Here is a 19,654-nt window from a genome sequence, read left to right as displayed (position 1 = left end):
ACCTAATAACCCAAATTTAGGTATAAGAAAATGAGGGTATTTATAATGGGTTATTTAATTTAAAATACAGAAACTTAATATTTAAAGAATACTTCTCTATCAATTTAAAGTTTGAACAATCCACTTCTTTTTCTAGTCTTCACAATACTTTCTACTTCCTAAAAGTATTATTTTATTTCTTCAAAATGCAACACTTAAAGTCTTCTGTTTAACAAAAAAGAGTAATAATAGTAAAAACAAAAAAAAACCCAACATACTCTTGGATATTAATTTGAAGTGGCTAGAAAAGTTCAACAGTTCATTTATTAAAAGTAATGGACAAAATATATAAACTAAGGAATTGTCAAAATGGACACTAACAACACTTATTAATATTTTCATTAAGATAGCTCCATAAAATACATGTTTTTATAAATTCTTAGGGACTGACACTTAAATCAATTTTTCAAGTAATGCATCTTTTATATGAAGTGCTGTAACGGCAAACACAGAAATAAATTTCATGTTAGAAAGCTCTTCTCGGTGGTAGAAAGAAGTCCAACAGCATGAAGAAAGTTGTAGTACTAATGTGAAGCTTAAAACCCAGTAACTCTGGGGGCGCCTGGGTGGCTCAGTCGTTAAGCGTCTGCCTTCGGCTTGGCGCGTTATCCCAGCGTTCTGGGATAGAGCCCAGCATCGGGCTCCCTGCTCCGCTGGGAGCCTGCTTCTTCCTCTCCCACTCCCCCTGCTTCTGTTCCCTCTCTCGCTGGCTGTCTTTCTCTCTCTCTGAAATAAATAAATTAAAAAAAAAAAAACCCAATAACTGAAACTTACAAGCCCAACTCATTTCATTCGTTCTTTCCCCAATCTGTGATAAAGAATCTATTTGGTGATGTGGTTATAGGTGGTTAAAGCATGAGAGAAAAAGCAATGAAAGACCAAATAATGAAAAAATGAAATAGTTCACTGTAAGTAGTGTGATCATATATTTTCCAAACTGGTACATGTCTGAGAATGCAAATACTAACTTGGACAAGATATATAGTGATTCTGATCATAACTGATCATGTGTTTGTTTACTTAACTAAAAACAAAAATATGCACTTTGAAAAAATTACAGTTCAATATAAAACTTACATTTTACAGTTGTAGAACTCTAGAGCTGCTCTTAAGCTAAAGGATAAATCCTATGCCCTCTATGTCTATAAATTATATTGTTAAAACTATTTTAAAAAATCAAGTTTATTATCAGCTAACTGTAAAATGACATTCAAGAACAGCTGCTCAAAAATATTTAAGAAACCTTATTTTAAATAATACAAAAATACATCAAAATATAACAATATTTTAAGCAATGGACATTTGAAAATTTTAACAAGGCTAGATAAAAACTCCTAACTTAAAAGGAGTCTTTTCAAACAGAAATTAGCTTACCAATACTCCATCATAAGATCCTGTCTCACTTGTCAGAAATGCAAACATGACACACAGATACGGGTTATTTAATTGTAGTCGTAGAGTGCTGCACATTTCTCTCCAAAGGGAGTTTTTCTCATCCGTATATCCCGATAAAGCCATTGCTACCACATTGAGATTCAGATCACCTGCACATTTAAAACAGCCAGCTAATCAAAGTGAGCAAAAGCTTAATACCTTCTCTTCCAGTTCTTAAACCATAAAGATCAGAGGGCCACATTTACCTACAGAAAAATAAGCCCACTAGAATTAAGGGTTTCCACATTAGAAAATTTGGCAAGGACCACAAGCAAAAATTTCCATTCTTCTAAAGCTTTTGCCCATACTGCTAACCCTGTGCAAGACAAGCACATCTTAAATTTTCAAGTTCTTATTCCAGGCAGGTTCCTATACAGTGTTACTGTTTAGAGCCTAAATGAAGAGAAGTGAAGCCATACGACCAGAATCAGTCAGCTTTATCAAGTTCATTTATGTTGACATATTTCAAAGCACTGATAGTAAATATTACTATACCTCGGTACTATAATTTTCAGAATCTTTTTGTTTTCCTATTCCTAAGTATATAATGCTCATACTTAAGTAAAAACCAGTATTTCAGCAGTCTTATAATACCTTAAGACTTTTAATTTTTTTAGGACAAAATTAACTATCAGCATTACCACAGCATTTATTTAGACACATCTGCAACAAAGTATTTGTTATCAACAGTCTTTTAAACATTAGTTCTTAGCAGTTTATATAGTCACTGATAAGCTGCTAACCTGGCAGTCAGCCCTATGGACTGGCTAGCCTTCTAACGTAAGTTCACCTTCAAGAAAAAACTAAATTCACTTTTAACTTTTACTCTTAAGTATTTTGTACATTATAGCAATTTTCTTATTCTGTTCCTGGATCCTAATCATTTTCTTTCTTTTCCAAATAAAATAGCATTTCCCACTTGATGTTATTAAATAGCCTTGTTCTTCATTTCTATAAACACTTTCCCCAAGTTGCTTTGTGCTTGCTTCCTCTACCTAGTCTATTAAGTTGGATTTAAAGTCTTTAAGATTAACAACAACCACCACCACCACAACAAAGGAGTATCTTCCTAAATCCTGCTCAAAACAATTTATTTCCAAGTGGAAGGAACATTTGACTCAGGGAAATCTTTTAGTCCTTAAAATGAAATCACTAGAAAGATACTTTCCCCCTACTGACAGAATGAGTGTTCAAATCTACCACCAGATTTTCTAGGTATACATGACAGGGAAGTATCATGCACCCAGGTCGTAGCAAAATTATAATTAGAAACGGCTTTAAATATCAAATTCTTTCTTTCATCGCCATATTATCTTCTACTGTACTCTCAAATGGGGAAGACTTACATTAGAACAAAAGTGAGGGAAAAGAGGCCAATTTGGGCAAAACATTCGCTTTTTCAACTTTTTTTACTGCAAGTAAATACATTAATTCCATGTTTTTCTCTATGGTACAACAGAACTGTAATGGTTTCAAAATGGAACAGCAAGTAAGAATTAAGCATTCTGAGTATCAGAAATAATTTGCTAGATGTATTAAAAATCAATAGCTATATACGTCTTATTTTCAAGTGAAATATTCCTGATAAGAAAAACACTGAATTTCTGGATTGAATTTATTTGCCTGAGTATTCCCTTGCAAAATGTCAGAGTAAAACTTTATCACGTTTCATTGTTTCCTTTTAAAAAAATACTAAATGGAAACTACGTTTAAATCACCAGACTCAAGTAGAAGCATTTTGCAGCTCAAAGTAGGATTTTTACAATACTCTATACTAGTCTAACTAAGAGTCATTTAGTTTCCTAAAAGCCAACCAATAACCATCCAAAAGATGAAGTAAAAATACTCTCAAATGTTTGCCATAAGAATGCTTGCGAACAAACAAAAGAATGCTTGCAAACTGAAATAGTCGTAACCTTCAAGAAAAATCCTTTTTAAAAAATGTGAACTGTCTTTAAAGAAAAAGTGTTAAAAATGGATGCATTTGAGCATTTACTGTAATATTATTAAAACGATACTTAAGACACATTTTGTCTTTAGACACATTATGTTCTTTACAGACATAAACCAAGGCATAAACAAAAGGGATGGACTAATATTTACTTGCATAGATACAGTTCTGTGTTGTCTTTCAAAAAAATTTACACAAACATATTGACTAAATATTTGAAAGTGATCAGCATCTTTTCTTTAAAGGATTCTACAAACTACAACTATCTTAGACTATAACCTAATACCTTTTTCTGAAGACGCCCCTTCATTCAGGATTTGGATTGCTCGTCGAATATCCAAGTTGAACAATGCCACAGCAGCGGCTCTCTCCCACTCCCCTTCTTGTACAAGGGAATTCAAAAATGGCCCTACATCTACATCCGTTCCTTTCTTAATCCACCCACAAAGCTGTAAAGCTAAGATTCTCTCTTCATTTAAATTCTGAATATCACTTTGCTTATCCAAACCGCTCCAATTATGTCTGCTGCTTTCCACCATTCCTGAAAAGAGAAGTATTTTTATATTAGTTGCTTTACTAATTTTTGAAATATATTTAGAAAATAAGTCCGTTTTACACAGAGATTATTTCAACATCATGTTTTGGATATCTGACTTCTTAACTACAAATTCATGACAGCATAAATGTACAATATGCCAAAAACAAAACATACTTTACATGTTGTTAAGTACAACAGTTCCTTGAAATATCAAAAAGAGCTATGGAAGAACAATTAATGCTTGATGGGCTGACTCACAGCTTCAGAGAAGCCCCCCTGACCACCTAATCTAAGAGTGTCACCTGTTACTATCTAATGTGACACAGTTTCCTCTATTTCCTTTAGGTCTAATGAAAGCTCCCATATTTTATTAATTTTCAGACTTATCTCTTCTCCTGCTAGAACGTATGCTCCAAAAGGGCAGGCATCTTGTTTCTATTTGAAAGGTTATCCCCAGTGCTTAAGATCCAATACACTCCATCTTCCATTTTCTCTTTGTATGCATATATACATATATATGAAAAAATGAGATAAATATAAAAGTACTTCAAAAGTTTAAATACTAAAGCTAAAATACAATGGCAATGATTTGAAGGTTTCTTCCTCTTCACTAAGTCAGAAGACTTTATATTCTCATTCTCTTTTCATAAGGAATCTAAATAATTCATTCGGGGGGTGCCTGGGTGGTGCAGTCATTAAGCTCTGCCTTCAGCTCAGGGCGTGATCCCAGCGTTCTGGGATCGAGCCCCACATCAGGCTCCTCCGCTAGGAGCCTGCTTCTTCCTCTCCCACTCCCCCTGCCTGTGTTCCCTCTCTCGCTGGCTGTCTTTCTCTGTCAAATAAATAAATAAAATCTTTTAAAATAAATAAATAAATAAATAATTCATTCAGCATTAGATTGCAATCAAAGCAGATGATCTTAATGGTACTAAATTAAGGTAAAATAAATAAAGATGAAACTTGTCTCTTAATTGCAACTCAAATTATTAAATGTTTTACAAAGTTTTACCAACAAAATTGTCATTATAGAATTATGTGTTGTTATTTTAATGAAAAGGATTTTCAGAATAAGCTAAATTATGAATTAGGCAGCAAGAATATCCAACATTACAAACATCTTTTATTAGGAGTAACTTACAGTGATTCTATGTTTATCTACTTACATGTAATACAGTAAGTATGCCTTTGTAAATAACTACATCAATAATAAATAGGTTTTAAGAAATAATTCAACTTATTTGTGGTAGGCAGAATTGTAAAATGGGCTCCATGATTCTTGTCCCCTAGCAACCACACCCTTGCATAATCCCCTTCCCTTGAGGACAGGTGAAATCTGTGACTTGCTTCTAAATAACACAAGATAGTACAAGTGAAAGCATTTTGCAGATGTAATTCAGGTTGTTATTCCATTGACTCTGACTTAATCAAAGGGAAATTACATTGTGTAGGTCTGAGGTAACCAGGTGACACCTTCAAAAGAGTCTGGAGGAAATAAGAGAGATTCTCCAGCTGGACTGGAAGTAAAAGCTGCTTTGTTGTGAGAAGGCTATGTGGCAAGGAAGTGTGAGCAGCCTCTAAGAGCTGAGGGCAGCCCCTGGTGACAGCCAGCAAGGATACTTCTGTCCTACAACTCAAAGAACCAATTCTGTCAACAACCATATGAGCTGGGAAGAGTACACCAACTTCCGGAAACCTGGCCAACATCTTCATTTTAGCCTTGTGAGACCCTGAGCAGAGTACCCAGTGAAGGTATAGGCCAAGACTCCAGACCATGGAAATAATAATAAATGAATATAAGTTAACATACTGTCCAAAGTTGACTTTATACTCATCTGATCAAGGCATTAAAGAAATGAACACAAGCAATATTGAGAAAACATTAAAAACTGAATTGGGGGCACCTGGGTAGCTCAGTCGTTAAGCATCCGACTCTTGATTTCGGCTCAGGTCATGATCTCAGTCAGGGTCATGAGACTGAGCCTGGCATCGGGCTCCACGCTCAGCATGGAGTCTTCTTGAGCTTCTCTCTCTCCCTCTGCCCACCTCACGTGCATACCCTCTCTCTCCCTCTCTAAATAAATAAAATCTTTCAAAAACCCAACTGAATCAGTTGTCATTTATAAATAATGCAATTATATAAATAATGCAAAAGATTATTTCTTAAAGTCCATTTAGTCTAAATACATGGGTAGAGTAAAATTAGTACATAGCCAAAGTCTAAACTCATCAAACTTAATTCACACATTTAAATACTTGTTTCATTATATGATGTTAGGCTGTGGCAAAAGCTTACAATATTATTCATGTTAGGGCATATTTTAAGCTATATATCACTGCTTTATGAAAAAGTTTCAAGATGAGTTATTTACAAAATTCTTGAAATTTAATAAAACAGTTAAATAATTACACTTGAAAGTACTTATTTTTAACCTTACTGCTGGAAACTGTTGCCATTTAGGTCAAGGGGTCAGGAGGAGACTTCTGAAAAGTTTTCTTTCCTTAAGAGAATGGCCTGCCGACTGAAAAGAGGAAGCATGCTGCTCTGTTTGCAACCATGAGGAAAGTTAGTCAAGACAAAATCGCTTTTAGCTTATTAAAGTGAAATTTTAAGAACTATTAGAAAATTTTGAATAATGATTAAAACATGTGTATTAAAAATTAAATACATTACTTTTCTGAATAACAAATTTACATTTAGATAGAATGGTGGTGTTACATTTCAAGTAGAACAAGCTATAGATGTGCCATAAGGTATTTATTTTCATACTTCCCCTATAAATTTTGGATAATATTCTGAGAGTATTATAAGGTAAAAATAACAATTTTAAAGAGCTGAACAAAAAGCAGCAGTTTTCAAACAATTCCTCATAGTTTAATAAGACTCCAGTTTGAGTTTTTATTTTACAGAAAGTGTGTCATGGAATAAAGATCAACACATACAACTCTAAAGAGTTCATTACTAAGAGGCAGAAAAATATCCTCTAAGTCAAATGCCTGGATATTGTGTCATGTATTTTGGTTGTCTAGAGGCCTTCTTATGGCTTGATAACTGTGTGACAGGTTAATTAGGGTTATCAAATAAGCAATATGATATTGTGCATTTCTAAGTGTATAGTCATTACTTTTAACATGTAGGAATTTTAAAAATTATGATTTTAACTATCTCTGAAAAAAAATTAAAATCTATTTACGTATGTTATGCAATACTGAAGTGACAAAAGTGTATCCCCTAAATTTGAGATTGCACTATATAGAAATAATAGAATTGATATTTTATTGACAGGTGCAAGAGAAACAAGTTCATTTGACATTAAAAAACATTTTTAAAAAAATTGGTTTCAAATACTACATACACAAGTAATCAGACACTGTGCTATTTGTAGATATTAATTTGTTGCATTTTTACATCTATATAACAAAGCAGTAAAATTATCCAGTGTTTATAAGACCATTTTGTTGTTAAAAACATTAAGTCCTATCTATTCTGTCCAATAAAGTAATTCTGAATAGACAAGTTCTCTAATCAGAATTTACCCCTCAAGTATAGAAATATTTTCATCATATTGGATGGAAGACTGACCAACATTTATTATGCAATTTTCTGCCATCCTAAAAGGAAAGAACTATAATTATTAACAACATTATGAACACTTCTTCACAAGACCATACAAGACATTCCCTTAGAGCATGCATTCTTATCCTGGTTGACTTCAACACTTGGTCCACCCAATAAACTAGTCTCTCTGTTCCATTGCTTCCTTATCTCTAGTGGTTCACACCTCCAAGACTTTCATAGACATACTCTAAATCGGTCCTCCTTCAAAAGAACCACTTTCTTACCACAACCTCATAGCCTTCCAGAAATCTCACTTCTAAATTTTTCAACCTCACCATCTCTTGGTCCCTCATATTTTTATTTATTAGTCTTCTGTCATTTCCCTCCCAAAGAAGAACAAATGAATCATTCTCTTGCCAGTATCCTAATTCTCTCAGCCCACTGTCCTTTATTTTATCTTCTGTAAAACAACATTGCCCCACAATCCTCCCATGTTTCTCAAGATAACTCTGGCTCCTCTTCTCCGTGTCTTCTCTCTACAACCTTCCTGTTCCTTCTCAATAAGCAAACCCACTACACTGAGAAAAGAGGAGCCATCAGGGGGAAGCTCCTCAGCTTCCGGTCACTGAACCTTATACAACCTGCATACATTTCCCCTTCCCCTCGGGCTGGTATGGAGAAAGTGTACATCTCCTGTTTGATGCTAGTCTTTTCACCTGTACTCCGGATCCCATTCTCTCATATTCCTAGGAATTTTGCTCTTCACTACTTCCTTTTCTCTGCATCTTCAACCTCCTTCTATGGGCTTCCCCACATCAGCATTTAAGCTTGCTTAAATCAATCCCATGTTAAAAACAAAAACAAAGCAACACAAAAACCCTCCTATGACTCCAGATTCACTTGCTGTTTTAACTATATATCCTTTGTCCTCCTTCATTTAGTCAAATTTCTTGGAAGAATTATTCAAAATGGATGACTTTACTTCTTCAACCTACTCTAAAATTCTTGCCTACTGCACATCTTCACCTAGCTATCTTCAACTTTCTCCAAAACAAACTTTTTTCCTTCTCAAATGCAGTCTTCCTATGTTAATCCTACGTAATTAACTGGTACCCATATTAACCCAGTTTCCTAAGCTATATATATGTGTGCTATCTTTCACTTTTCCTTCCCCTCCATCTCCTCTACTCGGTCATTAAATTTTGTCGCACTCTAATTTATCCACATTTCTCTAGCTCCTCTGCCACTACCTTGGTAGGAACACCCTCATGTCTTGCCTAATACTGTGGCTTTTATTTTTGAAATATTTTATTCATTTGAGAGAGAGAGAAAAAGAGAGTGCTCAAGCGCACAAGCAGAGGGGGAGGGGCAAAAGGAGAAGGAGAAGCAGGCTCACCAATGAGCAGGGAGCCTGATTAGGGGTTTGATCCCAGGACCTGAGATCGCCACCTGAGCCGAAGGCAGACACTTAACTGACTGAGCCACCCAGGCGCCCCTAATTACTGTGGTTTTTATCTGAGGTCCCCATTTGATCCTCTCCAATTCATTCCACACATAGCAACAGCTCTAAAACACAAATCTAATTCTGTCAATACCCTTCAAAATCTTTCCTTGGTTTCCCTTTGTTACAGAATGATAAATCTCCCTAAATTCTTACTATGATTTCTAAGTCCTGAGTTACTTACCCCACTGCTTACCTTTCTAGTCTCCATTCTTTCTTCATTTCCTCTCTCACACTCTGTTCCAGCAATACTGAAATGTGCCATGCTCCCTCTCCTCTGGGTTAATTGCATATGCTGCTCCCTGTCTGGACCTTCCTTGTCTTTGCTTTTACCTCCTCCAGGGAACCCTCTCCAATCCTTACACCCAAATTAGGATTCTTCTATACATAATTGTTTGTTCTTCCTCATGGTAAATTGCTAATTACTTTTCCATATTCTGAACTAGCATGTAAATTTCCCAAGAACATGGGTAATATCTACCTTGTTCAGTCTCTGAGGGAAGAGACTTATCTTGTTGACAGTTATATCTTACTATTCCAAGGACAATTCTTTGCACACAATTAGCAATTAGAGGAAGAACTATGGCCAGACAAAAAACTGAATTCCACATGTGCCATCTTTGAAAGTTATTTCTCTACTTTTCACTTTGGGGCTGTAGAAACAAAAACAAAAATATCTAAACCAAAATAAACAAAAAGCTGAAAGTCTAGCAATGAGGAAATCTTTCTAATGTAGTTTTTTAATCGGGGTAAAGACTACTCTTAAGACATTCAGTTTCTCTCTACTCGCACTAGAAATATAAAGATATTCTATTTTTCCTCTTGCTTTTCCTCAGAGGCAGTTTGTAGGTTTTCCCCTAACGTATATCAAAATGCGAGAAAAACAATAATAAACTTCAGAATAACTGAGAATGCAATGTGGCCTGACCTACTATATAGCAAAAATACTAGAAATTCTATAAACTCGGTGTTTAAATCTTTGCAGTAGCGGTTCTAAAGTCATGAGCAAGTTCATTTACAGGGATATTACAGTACATCTGCCCTTTTACTTATATTAATGAAAATGGAAGTTTCTAATTGGACCCATGTTACTTTTTTGGTGGACAGCTAGTGAGAAAATACCAAAATGAAATTGATCAAATAGTGTCTACTGCCTCTTCAGCAATGTGGAACAAAGTAATGAGAAAGTCCTTTAAATTTTTTTTAATAATTGTTAAATGAAATGCTTAACCTATCCTTATTATAATTAGTATTTTTGGTATTTTGTATTATTTGTATAGTATTTATGAAAATCCTATTAAAGACCAAGTTGAATTTATTACTTGAACTGCCACTCTTTGATTAAATAATATAAACTACTTTTCTAGCAGCTTGACTTGGGCCCAAATTTGATTACTATCAAAAGCTAGATACTGAATCCTAGGTTGGGGAAAGGATTATAGTATAATACACAATTCCATTCCAATAAAAAGAATAACTGTTCTGTGAAAAACTAAGTTTGGCTCATTTGTCATCTTTATTCTTAAATAGCTGATCAATTTCAACCCTGCATTAACTCATACATTCATTTACTCATCAAGGACTCTTTCAGGTAAGGCTCCTTCACGTAAGGCCATACGTCATGACATAGTCACCCAGACCTTGTTATTAAATAGCTAAGTGAAAGTATTTGAGCAGCACAATAAAAAGAGATCGCCTTCAATTATGTCTTTTTATTTAGCTTTTATAAAAGCAAAATACTGTGATAAAATTGAAACTAACAACGAGGAACCTATAAATCGTCTAACGTAATACCTCTCAAAGTGGGTCTTCAAAAAAAATAACATTGAATAAATGAATAGATTAGAAAGACAGTATCACTTCAAAGAATCAAGACTCCCCCCGAAAAAGAATTTTGGATATAAAATACGCACTTAACAATTCACTAAAATAGCTAACCTGAAACCCCCAAAAACAACAACAACAAAAATTATACACATTATTCTGAAGCAAGTATATGATGGGGATATAGGGGGGAAAAATAAGAGTACAAAAATTATACTTTAGAAAATAAAACAGAATTTTCTTACCCAAAGATGATTTTACAATTGATTTAATTCCTGCATAAACCAATGATCCTTTGTTTCCTGGAGACTTCTGATCCATATCTTCTGTATACTGCTTCATAAGTATTTAAATGCATAGGAAATACTAATGATGATGCATAATAACCTATTTCAAAGCTAAATTTACTTTGATTTGGAGCCAATTCATAATAGGCGTCGGCCAACGTAAGACGGTTCTACTTTATTGAAGAGATAAACTTTTCTTCCTTCCACACAATCTGTAAAGCAGTATTTCAAGTTCAACAGTTTTAAATAATTTTACTTGGTAATTTTAGCATTATAAAACTTGTATTTGCATATAAAACATTCAGAATAAAATTTATAGACTGATCTTTCAGCAAACTTTAAGAACATTTCTACCTGATTCATCTCATGAAAATCATTATGAAAAGGATATAGTGCAGGGTATACCAGAGTGACTTGAGCTGCGGGTCTTCATTTCCAGCTAAAATATGGTTTCTCCATACCTGCTCTGTATCAAGTCCGTACCTGGATAAAGCCCGAAGGCGCATTTTCGTTGCTATATCTTTTTCTAAAGAATTGTCATTCTCTTCTTCTGCACATTCATACAAATGACGACCACAAGCCCACATTAAAGATGTAATTGGGCTCCAGGCAAGAGATATCCTTTCGAAAACAGTGAAGTCAGACATCGTTCGGTTGGGAGTTACAACTATCATTCGATTTTGACTTGTTGGATGCCAAGCAAAGGAAGCAATGTAATTGTCACAAGGTTGCACGCTTCTTTCAATTATTGTGGGTTCAGTTTCATCTCCAATGGGAGTGGGTGTGTGCTGCATATCATATAATCTAATAATGTTACTATCCCTCGTCAAAGTGGCAAGCAGACCAGTCCTAGTTGGACACCATGCTACTTTTGTTAAGGGCTTTGGTTGCTCAGTCAAAGTCAAAACTGGCTTCTCAAATTTCCTTAGATCCCATATTGCAACCTGACCTTCATAGAAGGAAGCAACACGATCATGGAAGTAGGGGTCTACTGTCACCCCCTGAACAGCTTTTGTATTTACAAACATCTTTTGGCTCGTATTCCGAAGATCAAATATGGCTAAGTTACGATGCATACCAGCAAGGAGAAGTTTCTGGTCTCGTGGAAGCCAACAAAGAGAGAGACAAGCATCATTTTGTCCTAATTCATAAAGAGGTTTTGTTACTAATAATGTTGTTTCAGTTTCACCTGCTGAAAGTCTCACTTTCTCCATGGGAATTATATCGGGAGTATATTTGCTGCAAATATCCCAAATCAGCACTGAAAAATCAGCTCTATGTTTATCTAACCCAGCGGCAAGCCAATTACTATCCAATGGATTCCACGCAAGGGTATTACATTGCCGTGCATGTTTTGGAACAAATTCTTTTCCTATCAAATCTTTGAATTTTGAGTTATGATCTTGACCAAGACTTGTAAGTACAACTCGACCATTTGCTTGTCCAACTGCTAGGAGACATTCAGGATCATAATTGAGATACCAGGCTACACATTTCATATAAGGCGTATCTGAATTTATTGATAGTAATGTAGCTGCAGAGTCTTCAGATAAACGTAGAGATCCAGCTTTGAGTTCTGAATTCACAGTAGATTCCACATGATAAAGGCTCAGTTCAGAGTCACATACAACAAATCTATCAACTTGGTGTGGTGCCCACAATATATCAGGTTTGGTACCGCTCATGTTTATTGATGTGCTCAAAGAGTTTAGTCAGGTCCATTCACTGAAAATCTGTTTAAAAATAAAAAGTTTTAAAATCTTAACAAAATACAATTCTAAGATGAATAAACTATTTGCAAAGTCTGTTTTTCAATATATTTCTTCTAACTGCTACGAATTCGTGACAATATTTATTGATTAAAAAGGGAAAAAAAACTTCCCCCAATAAGATGAGGTGGTAAGATTCTGAGAACTACATTTTGGCCTCATTTCCCACGATTGATTATTTTAATTGCACTGTTACTAGTAGCTTCATTAACCTCAGGGTTAATATAACTTCAGTATGGCAAGCAAATTAATAAGCATCATCTCTTTGAAGGGGTTAAAACTTTAAAGTGTTATGAATCATGTTCTTAAGCAACAGTTTACAGCAGCCCTATTCAATAGAACTTTCTGCAGGGATAGAAATGTTCTCTAGCTGTACTGTCCAATAGGGTAGCTACTAGCCACATGTGGCTAACCAAGCACAAGATATGTGACTAGTACAAATTTTAAATTTACTTTTCATTAACTTTTAATATAAATAGCCACATATGGCCACCACAACGGACAATGAAGATTTAAAGTACAATGCCACTATTAAGACAGAGGTCTCTTCCTCAAGTTTCAACAATAAGAAGCAGCCCTATATGGCAGAATAAACAGTAGCATGTATTGAATAGAGTTAACTTCTATTCCTAGCTCTGACATATATTAGCTATATGCCACAGAAAGGCCTTTGGGATTAGGGGTCCTTTTGTTTCTCATTTATATAACAAAAGAGTTGGTTTAGATTAGTGTTTCCCAAACTTCATTCATGTACCACCTATTTTTATTTAATATTTTTATTTAAAGTGACTATTTTTAAAATCAGAAAATCGATTTTAACCTCATCATGAAGTCCATTCAGTTTCCCAAATGCAGTGTGAATCATAGGTATGGTATGCTACATATTTTTTTAAGACACATTAAAATAAATGTGTAACTATTAAAATGCTTAACATTTTTTAAAAAGATTTTATTTATTTATTTGAGATAGCGAGAGAACAAGAGTGGTGGGGAGGGGCAGAGGGAGAGGGAGAAGCAGGCTCCCCACTGAGCAGGAAGCCCAACCATGGCTCGATCCCAGGACCCCGGGGATCATGACCTGAGCCCAAGGCAGACACTTACCTGACTGAGCAACCCAGGAGCCCCTAAAATGCTTGATATCCAATATAGTTAACTATATTGGAATTTTAAAAAAATGCTTGATTATGTTTTACCTAAAATCATCCTGTTTACAACCAGTGGTACACACACTGCATGTAGGAAACTGAATTAAGTTATCATTAAAGGCTCTTCCAGTTTTCAATTCTATGAACTTTGATTAATATTGACATGCGATTTTGCAAAGATAAATATGATAGTCGTTTAAACACAAACTAAAAATAGCTATGTTAAAAATGGTATTTTAGGGGCGCCTGGGTTAGTTAAAGTGACTGACTCTTGACTTTGGCTCAGGTCATGATCTCATGGGTCATGAGATCAAGCCCCCCTTCAGGCTCCACACTCAGGGGCGAAGTCTGCTTGTAGGTTCTCTCCTTCTGCCCCTCACCATGCTTGCACACATGCCCATGCATACACTCTCTCTCAAATAAATACATCTTTAAAAAAAATTAAAAAGAGAAATGGTATTTTAAAAGTAAAAGCTACTTAACAAAAAATTTAAATGTCTTCCTTCTAACCAGTTCTGGCTACAGGTTATAGTCTGGATTAAAAAAGAACAAAGACATTTAGTATTTTCATGGCAATTAGAATCTGTACAGCCACGTTGTCAGTTCTATTTTTTTTTTTTTAAGATTTTTTATTTATTTATTTGACAGAGAGAGAGAGACAGCCAGCGAGAGAGGAAACAGAAGCAGGGGGAGTGGGAGAGGAAGAAGCAGGCTCCCAGTGGGGGAGCCTGATGCGGGGCTCAATCCCAGGACTCTGGGATCATGCCCTGAGCCGAAGGCAGACGCTTAACGACTGAGTCACCCAGGTGCCCCCATGCTGTCAGTTCTTAAAAGGTGAACCTATGATTCATTCATCCCCTGATCCCCTGTACCAGATGTAGAGATACACTAAATAAACTCAGCTCAAATATACTTGCTTTACTTTTTGATCTTGTAAAACTTATAGTCAGGAGTTATCAGTCTAGCAATATACTCATACAATTTAGATGCTTGGGAAAAACCTCTAAGAATTCTTACACTGGTTTATTTCCTTTCTTAAGAGGTCTGATGCTCAACATCAATCATTTCAGTTATATTTTTACAAGACCCTCAATTTCTTCATTTCTTTTCCACTTTAGATTTGCCTTCCCCAAGCCTAGCTCAACCCAATTATTTACTCTTCTTTCCTCCACTCAGGCTGCCAAGTCTCACAGCTCTGAGGACTGATTCCATAAGAAATTAAGGTATGCAACATGCTTGGCCTATGTGTTGATTCAGCAGTTCTTTTACTCATCTGTATACTCAGGTCTTTATGAAATTCATCTTTATGCAATATCACAGGGACCCTTCTAAAACACAAACTTAACCAGGCTATACAATCCCTACTTAAAACCCTCTAATGGTTTCCAACTGCTCATAGTATATAGTTCCAAATCTTCAATATAACCTATAAAATCCTAAATGCTTTGGTCTCTACCTACTGCTTTGGCATCAAGGCACACCATTTTCCTCTTTGCTGTGTTCTAGCTACACTGTTCTTCTTTTCAGTTCCTAGAATGAAATCTCCCTCTGCCCCCCATCAACACTACTTTGTAAATGCTGTTCTCTCTGGTTGGAGCACTCTTCCCTCCCTTCTAGGTCAAGTTAACACATGCTTGACCATCTCTCAACCATCATGGTTGAAATCAAATATCCTCTATCCCCTCCCTGGTCTGTCAGGTTACTTAGATAGTACTCTCAAGCAAACAGTATTCCTTCCTTTAAATGATCCTGTCTCTCCTAAATTATAAAAGCCATACAAGCAGGAAAAGTATCTGTTGCTCTCTATTTATACCTCTGAGACCCAGCCTAGTGCTAGGCACTTAGATACTTAATTTTTTGTTAAATGCTCCACCTGACATTTCTCACACTGCTATATCCACATTTTACCAATCTCCTCATGCTTTCACATCTTATCCTTCCTAATAGAGACTGGCTTCAGCCAAGAGCGAAGTCATAACTGGTTCCAATGATGGAAAAGAGCCCACAATGAGCCACCCTAAGACATGATCACTCTACTATCTGTCTTTCATTTATTCTGTAAATATTTATTGACCACAGTGTATGTGCTAGAAACTGTTCTAAATGCTAAGAACATGGTAGTGAACAGAGACAGATAAGTTGCTATAGACTAAACTGTGTCCGCCCCCAAAATTCATGTTGAAGCCCTAATCCCCAATGTGACAGTATTACAGAAAGACTCTTTTTGGGGGTGATTAGTTAAATGAGGTCCTAAGGGTAGAGTGCTAAACTGACAGAACTGGTGCCCTTAAAAAAAGAGGAAGAGACAACAGAGCTCTCTCCCCACCATGTGCCGACAGTGAGAAGGCAGCTGTCTAAAAGCCAAGAAAAGAACTCTCACTAGAACCAGACCATACTGGCACTCTGATTTTGGACTTCCAACCTGTGAGAACTGTGAGAAAATAAATTTCTGTTATTTAAGCCACCTACTCTATGGTCTTTTGTTATGGCAGCCCAAGCGGACTAATAAACTGATCTAATAAAGCCTGCGTTCTAATGGTGAAGTTATGTCCAATCTTAAAGAGAATTTAAAAATTTAGGAATGAGAAGAGGCACCTCATGCAATAAGACGTAGCTATGACAACAAAAAGAAGGAACAGATACTGCCAAGTAAGGGTTCACACTCATGTCTTCACAGAGGAAACCTCTTAAATGGAGGTAACTGGTGATCTGGCCTATCTTATCAAAATAAATGCTCAAATAATCACACTTTCATATATCCATCCTATAATCATATTCTTTACATGGATGATCTATAAGAAAACTTGCTGGCACGTGGAAAAAGTGTTACTATAGTTTAAAAAGTCTTTGATTTGCATGACTCTCAATGGAGGACTATCAGCATTTCTCCTAATGTTATTATGCACGTATAATGTTTATACTACCAGTCACAAAATCTGATTACAGTAATTCATACAGAATCACCAAACAGGGAGAGAGACTCGCGAGCCCTTCTCATTTCACACGGGAGTAAAGTGAAGACCACATGTTTTAGTTCTTGTCAAACACCTCCCAATTCCCACCCTAGAATACTGCAGAATAAAAAATCAACTACATCATTTGCAAGGTCCAGTGCAAAATGAAAATACAGGGCCCCCTTATTCAAAAGTTAAGAATTTCAAGGTGGTGACAACAGAGCAATAAACCAAGTGCCAGCCCTTCTACACAATGGGCCTTATATGACTGCATATAAGTTGCATAACACAAAGCTGGCTCTGAATAGAGAGGTACATCCATAAGCACCCTTGTAAGAAATGTATTTCTTTACAATCCAACACACAAGACAGATGGATCTTGGCTCATGAACACAGATGACTAGGAGTATGGTGAAGAGCAAAGAAAATTGAACCTGGAGTCAGAGGACCTCCAACACTCACTGGCTGGACTCTAACAAGTCCGTTAATACACCAAGACTATGAAATAAGAATAAGAACCCACCCTATCTCCACCTCACAAAGTTGAGACAAATTGAGTTCTTTGCATCACACAGCTATTAGTATCACTATGATTTCCTTAAGCAGCCCTGGAAGTTAATGTTTTCAAATGTTGGAGACACTGAAAAGTGGGTGGAGAAGGTGTTATATGTGCAATAATTACAGCTTATATTTACATCCTCACCTTCAAGTTTAACAAGAGTTCACTTCCCACCAATGGCTTCTGAGCAAAGGAAAGCCATGTTGATTCTGTATTCTTCACCAGAATATCTAGAACAGCACTGTCCGACAGAAATACCATGTTAGCAATGATTTAAAAGTTTCGAGTAGCCACACTGAAAAAGAGATGAAATTAAACAATATATTTTATTCAAGCAAACCAGGTATCAAAAAGATACCCTTTTCCACATGTAATCAATGTAAAAAATTATTGAGAATTTTTTTTCTTTGGTGCCAAGTCTTGTAAATTCAATGTGTATTTTACATTTACAGCACATCTCAACCCCGTGTGGCTACTGGACAGTGAAGATCCATAATACTAAGTATACAGGGGATCCAACTACCCTTCCACATCCTTTCGTTGTTGTCTTCTACTTTTCTTACCATGACAATTAACAACACTAGCAGTTTAAAGAAATTTTCACCCTCACCATCTTTAAGAAGAGGCACTTCATAAATTTCCTTTAAAAATATAGGCCTGTAAATGCAGTCATTTGCTAAGCAATTTAGTAATGCTCGTGGCACACGTGAAAGGCTTTATTCATCCTCTTACGGAATTTTCATCAGTCGTAAAAGAAAGCACAGCTAACCGGGTGACAGGCCCTTTTGGAAATATTTAATAGAGCACAGCTGGAGCATGGCTCGTCGCTATTCCGCGTAAATCGGGAATCTGAGGGCCACTCCCACGCTCCAGACACCTGGCTCAGCCACCGGTCCAACGCCAGGACGCGATTCCGCACGAACTCGCCGAGCGTGGGGCTGCAGCGCGGGCCCAGCGCCCCCAAGGAGGTCCGCCCGCAGCTCCGAGGCTCCCCTGCTAGGCCCGGCCGGCCGCCCGACGCAGTTACCCCGCAGCGCGGAACGCGACACCCCGCAGCGCGGAACGCGACACCCCGCAGCGCGGAACGCGACACCCCGCAGCGCGGAACGCTCCGAGGGGGCCCTCGGGTCGGCCTCCGCACGGGCCTTATAACTGGGCTTTCCCGGGCCCCTCGCGGCGGCCCCTGCACTCCCGAGCCTACGCACGGGGCCTCCGCGTCGGGAATGCTTAGACGCGGCCAGAGCCACAACTCACTAACCTGAGTAGGCAGCGCGGCCGCCGCACAGCCACTTCCGGCCTGGTCGCCGCCCCTCCCGCCGTGGGAGTCCGCACGCGGGCAAGATGGCGGCCGCGGCGGCGCGGTCAGTAACCTGGGCCACCCGGCCGGGACCCAAGACCCCAACACCGCACGCCTCTCGGACGCGCCGACGCGCCTCGGCCTTAGAAGAGGAGTTCCCCGCCCTTGAGCCCCGCCTTTCGGTTGCCTGGGAGTCGCACCGCCCCGGGGCGGGGCCACTGCCCAGGAGGCCCCGCCTTCCGCCCAAGCGCGCCCGTGCTCCCCTGGAGGCCCCGCCCCAGGGGCGGCCTGCGGGAGGCATCCCGGGCACCCGCACCTGCGGGAGGTATCCCGCGCAAGGCCTCTGGGAGATGCATTATCTCTACTACTACAGACACTTTAGCTCATTCGATCACTTTAAATTTCCATTAACAATTTATTGCAGGCCATCGATGTAGTAGAAACTCCAGGGTGTGTGGTTCACAATTTATTCATTCATTTGCTCATTCCACAAACACATCTTGAGTGCCTATTGTGTACCTAGCACACTGCTGGAATCCTGGGGACACTGGAGTGAATGAAAAAGATGCGGTCCCGGCAGGAAACAGTGATGCCTTGTTAGGGCTAATACAGTGCTCCACAGGACGGGCACCCCCTTAGTGTTGGGAGGTCAGGAACGCTTTCTTGTGGACCACCAGGCTGACAGAAGAAGGATGAATATGGGATTAGATGGGAAAGGGAACAGTGGAGGAGGTTGGAAGAGATGAGCCTTCTAGGACAGAGGAAGAGCAAGTGAAGGTTGAGAAGGGATGGCATCTCAA

At 37.7% G+C, this 19,654-nt stretch overlaps 1 protein-coding gene across 5 annotated transcripts in view; it reads right to left on the bottom strand.

Moving 5' to 3' along the window:
* MIOS (meiosis regulator for oocyte development) overlaps positions 1–19,038 on the bottom strand; it is a 60,897-nt gene extending 41,859 nt beyond the window's left edge. For 2 of the 5 annotated variants that reach the window (XR_008956302.1, XM_026506329.4), the window contains exons 1-6: positions 18,816–19,023; positions 17,702–17,798; positions 11,522–12,863; positions 11,089–11,187; positions 3,711–3,965; positions 1,414–1,583 (exon numbers count right to left, since the gene is read on the bottom strand). Coding sequence is in view for 3 of the 5 variants with exons in the window: in XM_026506329.4 (XP_026362114.1) it covers positions 1,414–1,583; positions 3,711–3,965; positions 11,089–11,187; positions 11,522–12,815 (1,818 nt within the window). In the remaining 2 variants the exon portion in view is untranslated. Of the gene's footprint in view, positions 1–1,413; positions 1,584–3,710; positions 3,966–11,088; positions 11,188–11,521; positions 12,864–17,701; positions 17,853–18,815 lie in introns of all 5 variants that reach the window. The other 3 variants (XR_008956303.1, XM_044386733.3, XM_026506337.4) reach the window with 3 other exon arrangements.
* Positions 19,039–19,654: the final 616 nt, after the last annotated feature.

This window comes from Ursus arctos, unplaced genomic scaffold (assembly GCF_023065955.2).
Source record: "Ursus arctos isolate Adak ecotype North America unplaced genomic scaffold, UrsArc2.0 scaffold_3, whole genome shotgun sequence".
NCBI lineage: Eukaryota > Metazoa > Chordata > Mammalia > Carnivora > Ursidae > Ursus > Ursus arctos.
This window is presented reverse-complemented; position numbering and strand designations above follow the sequence as displayed.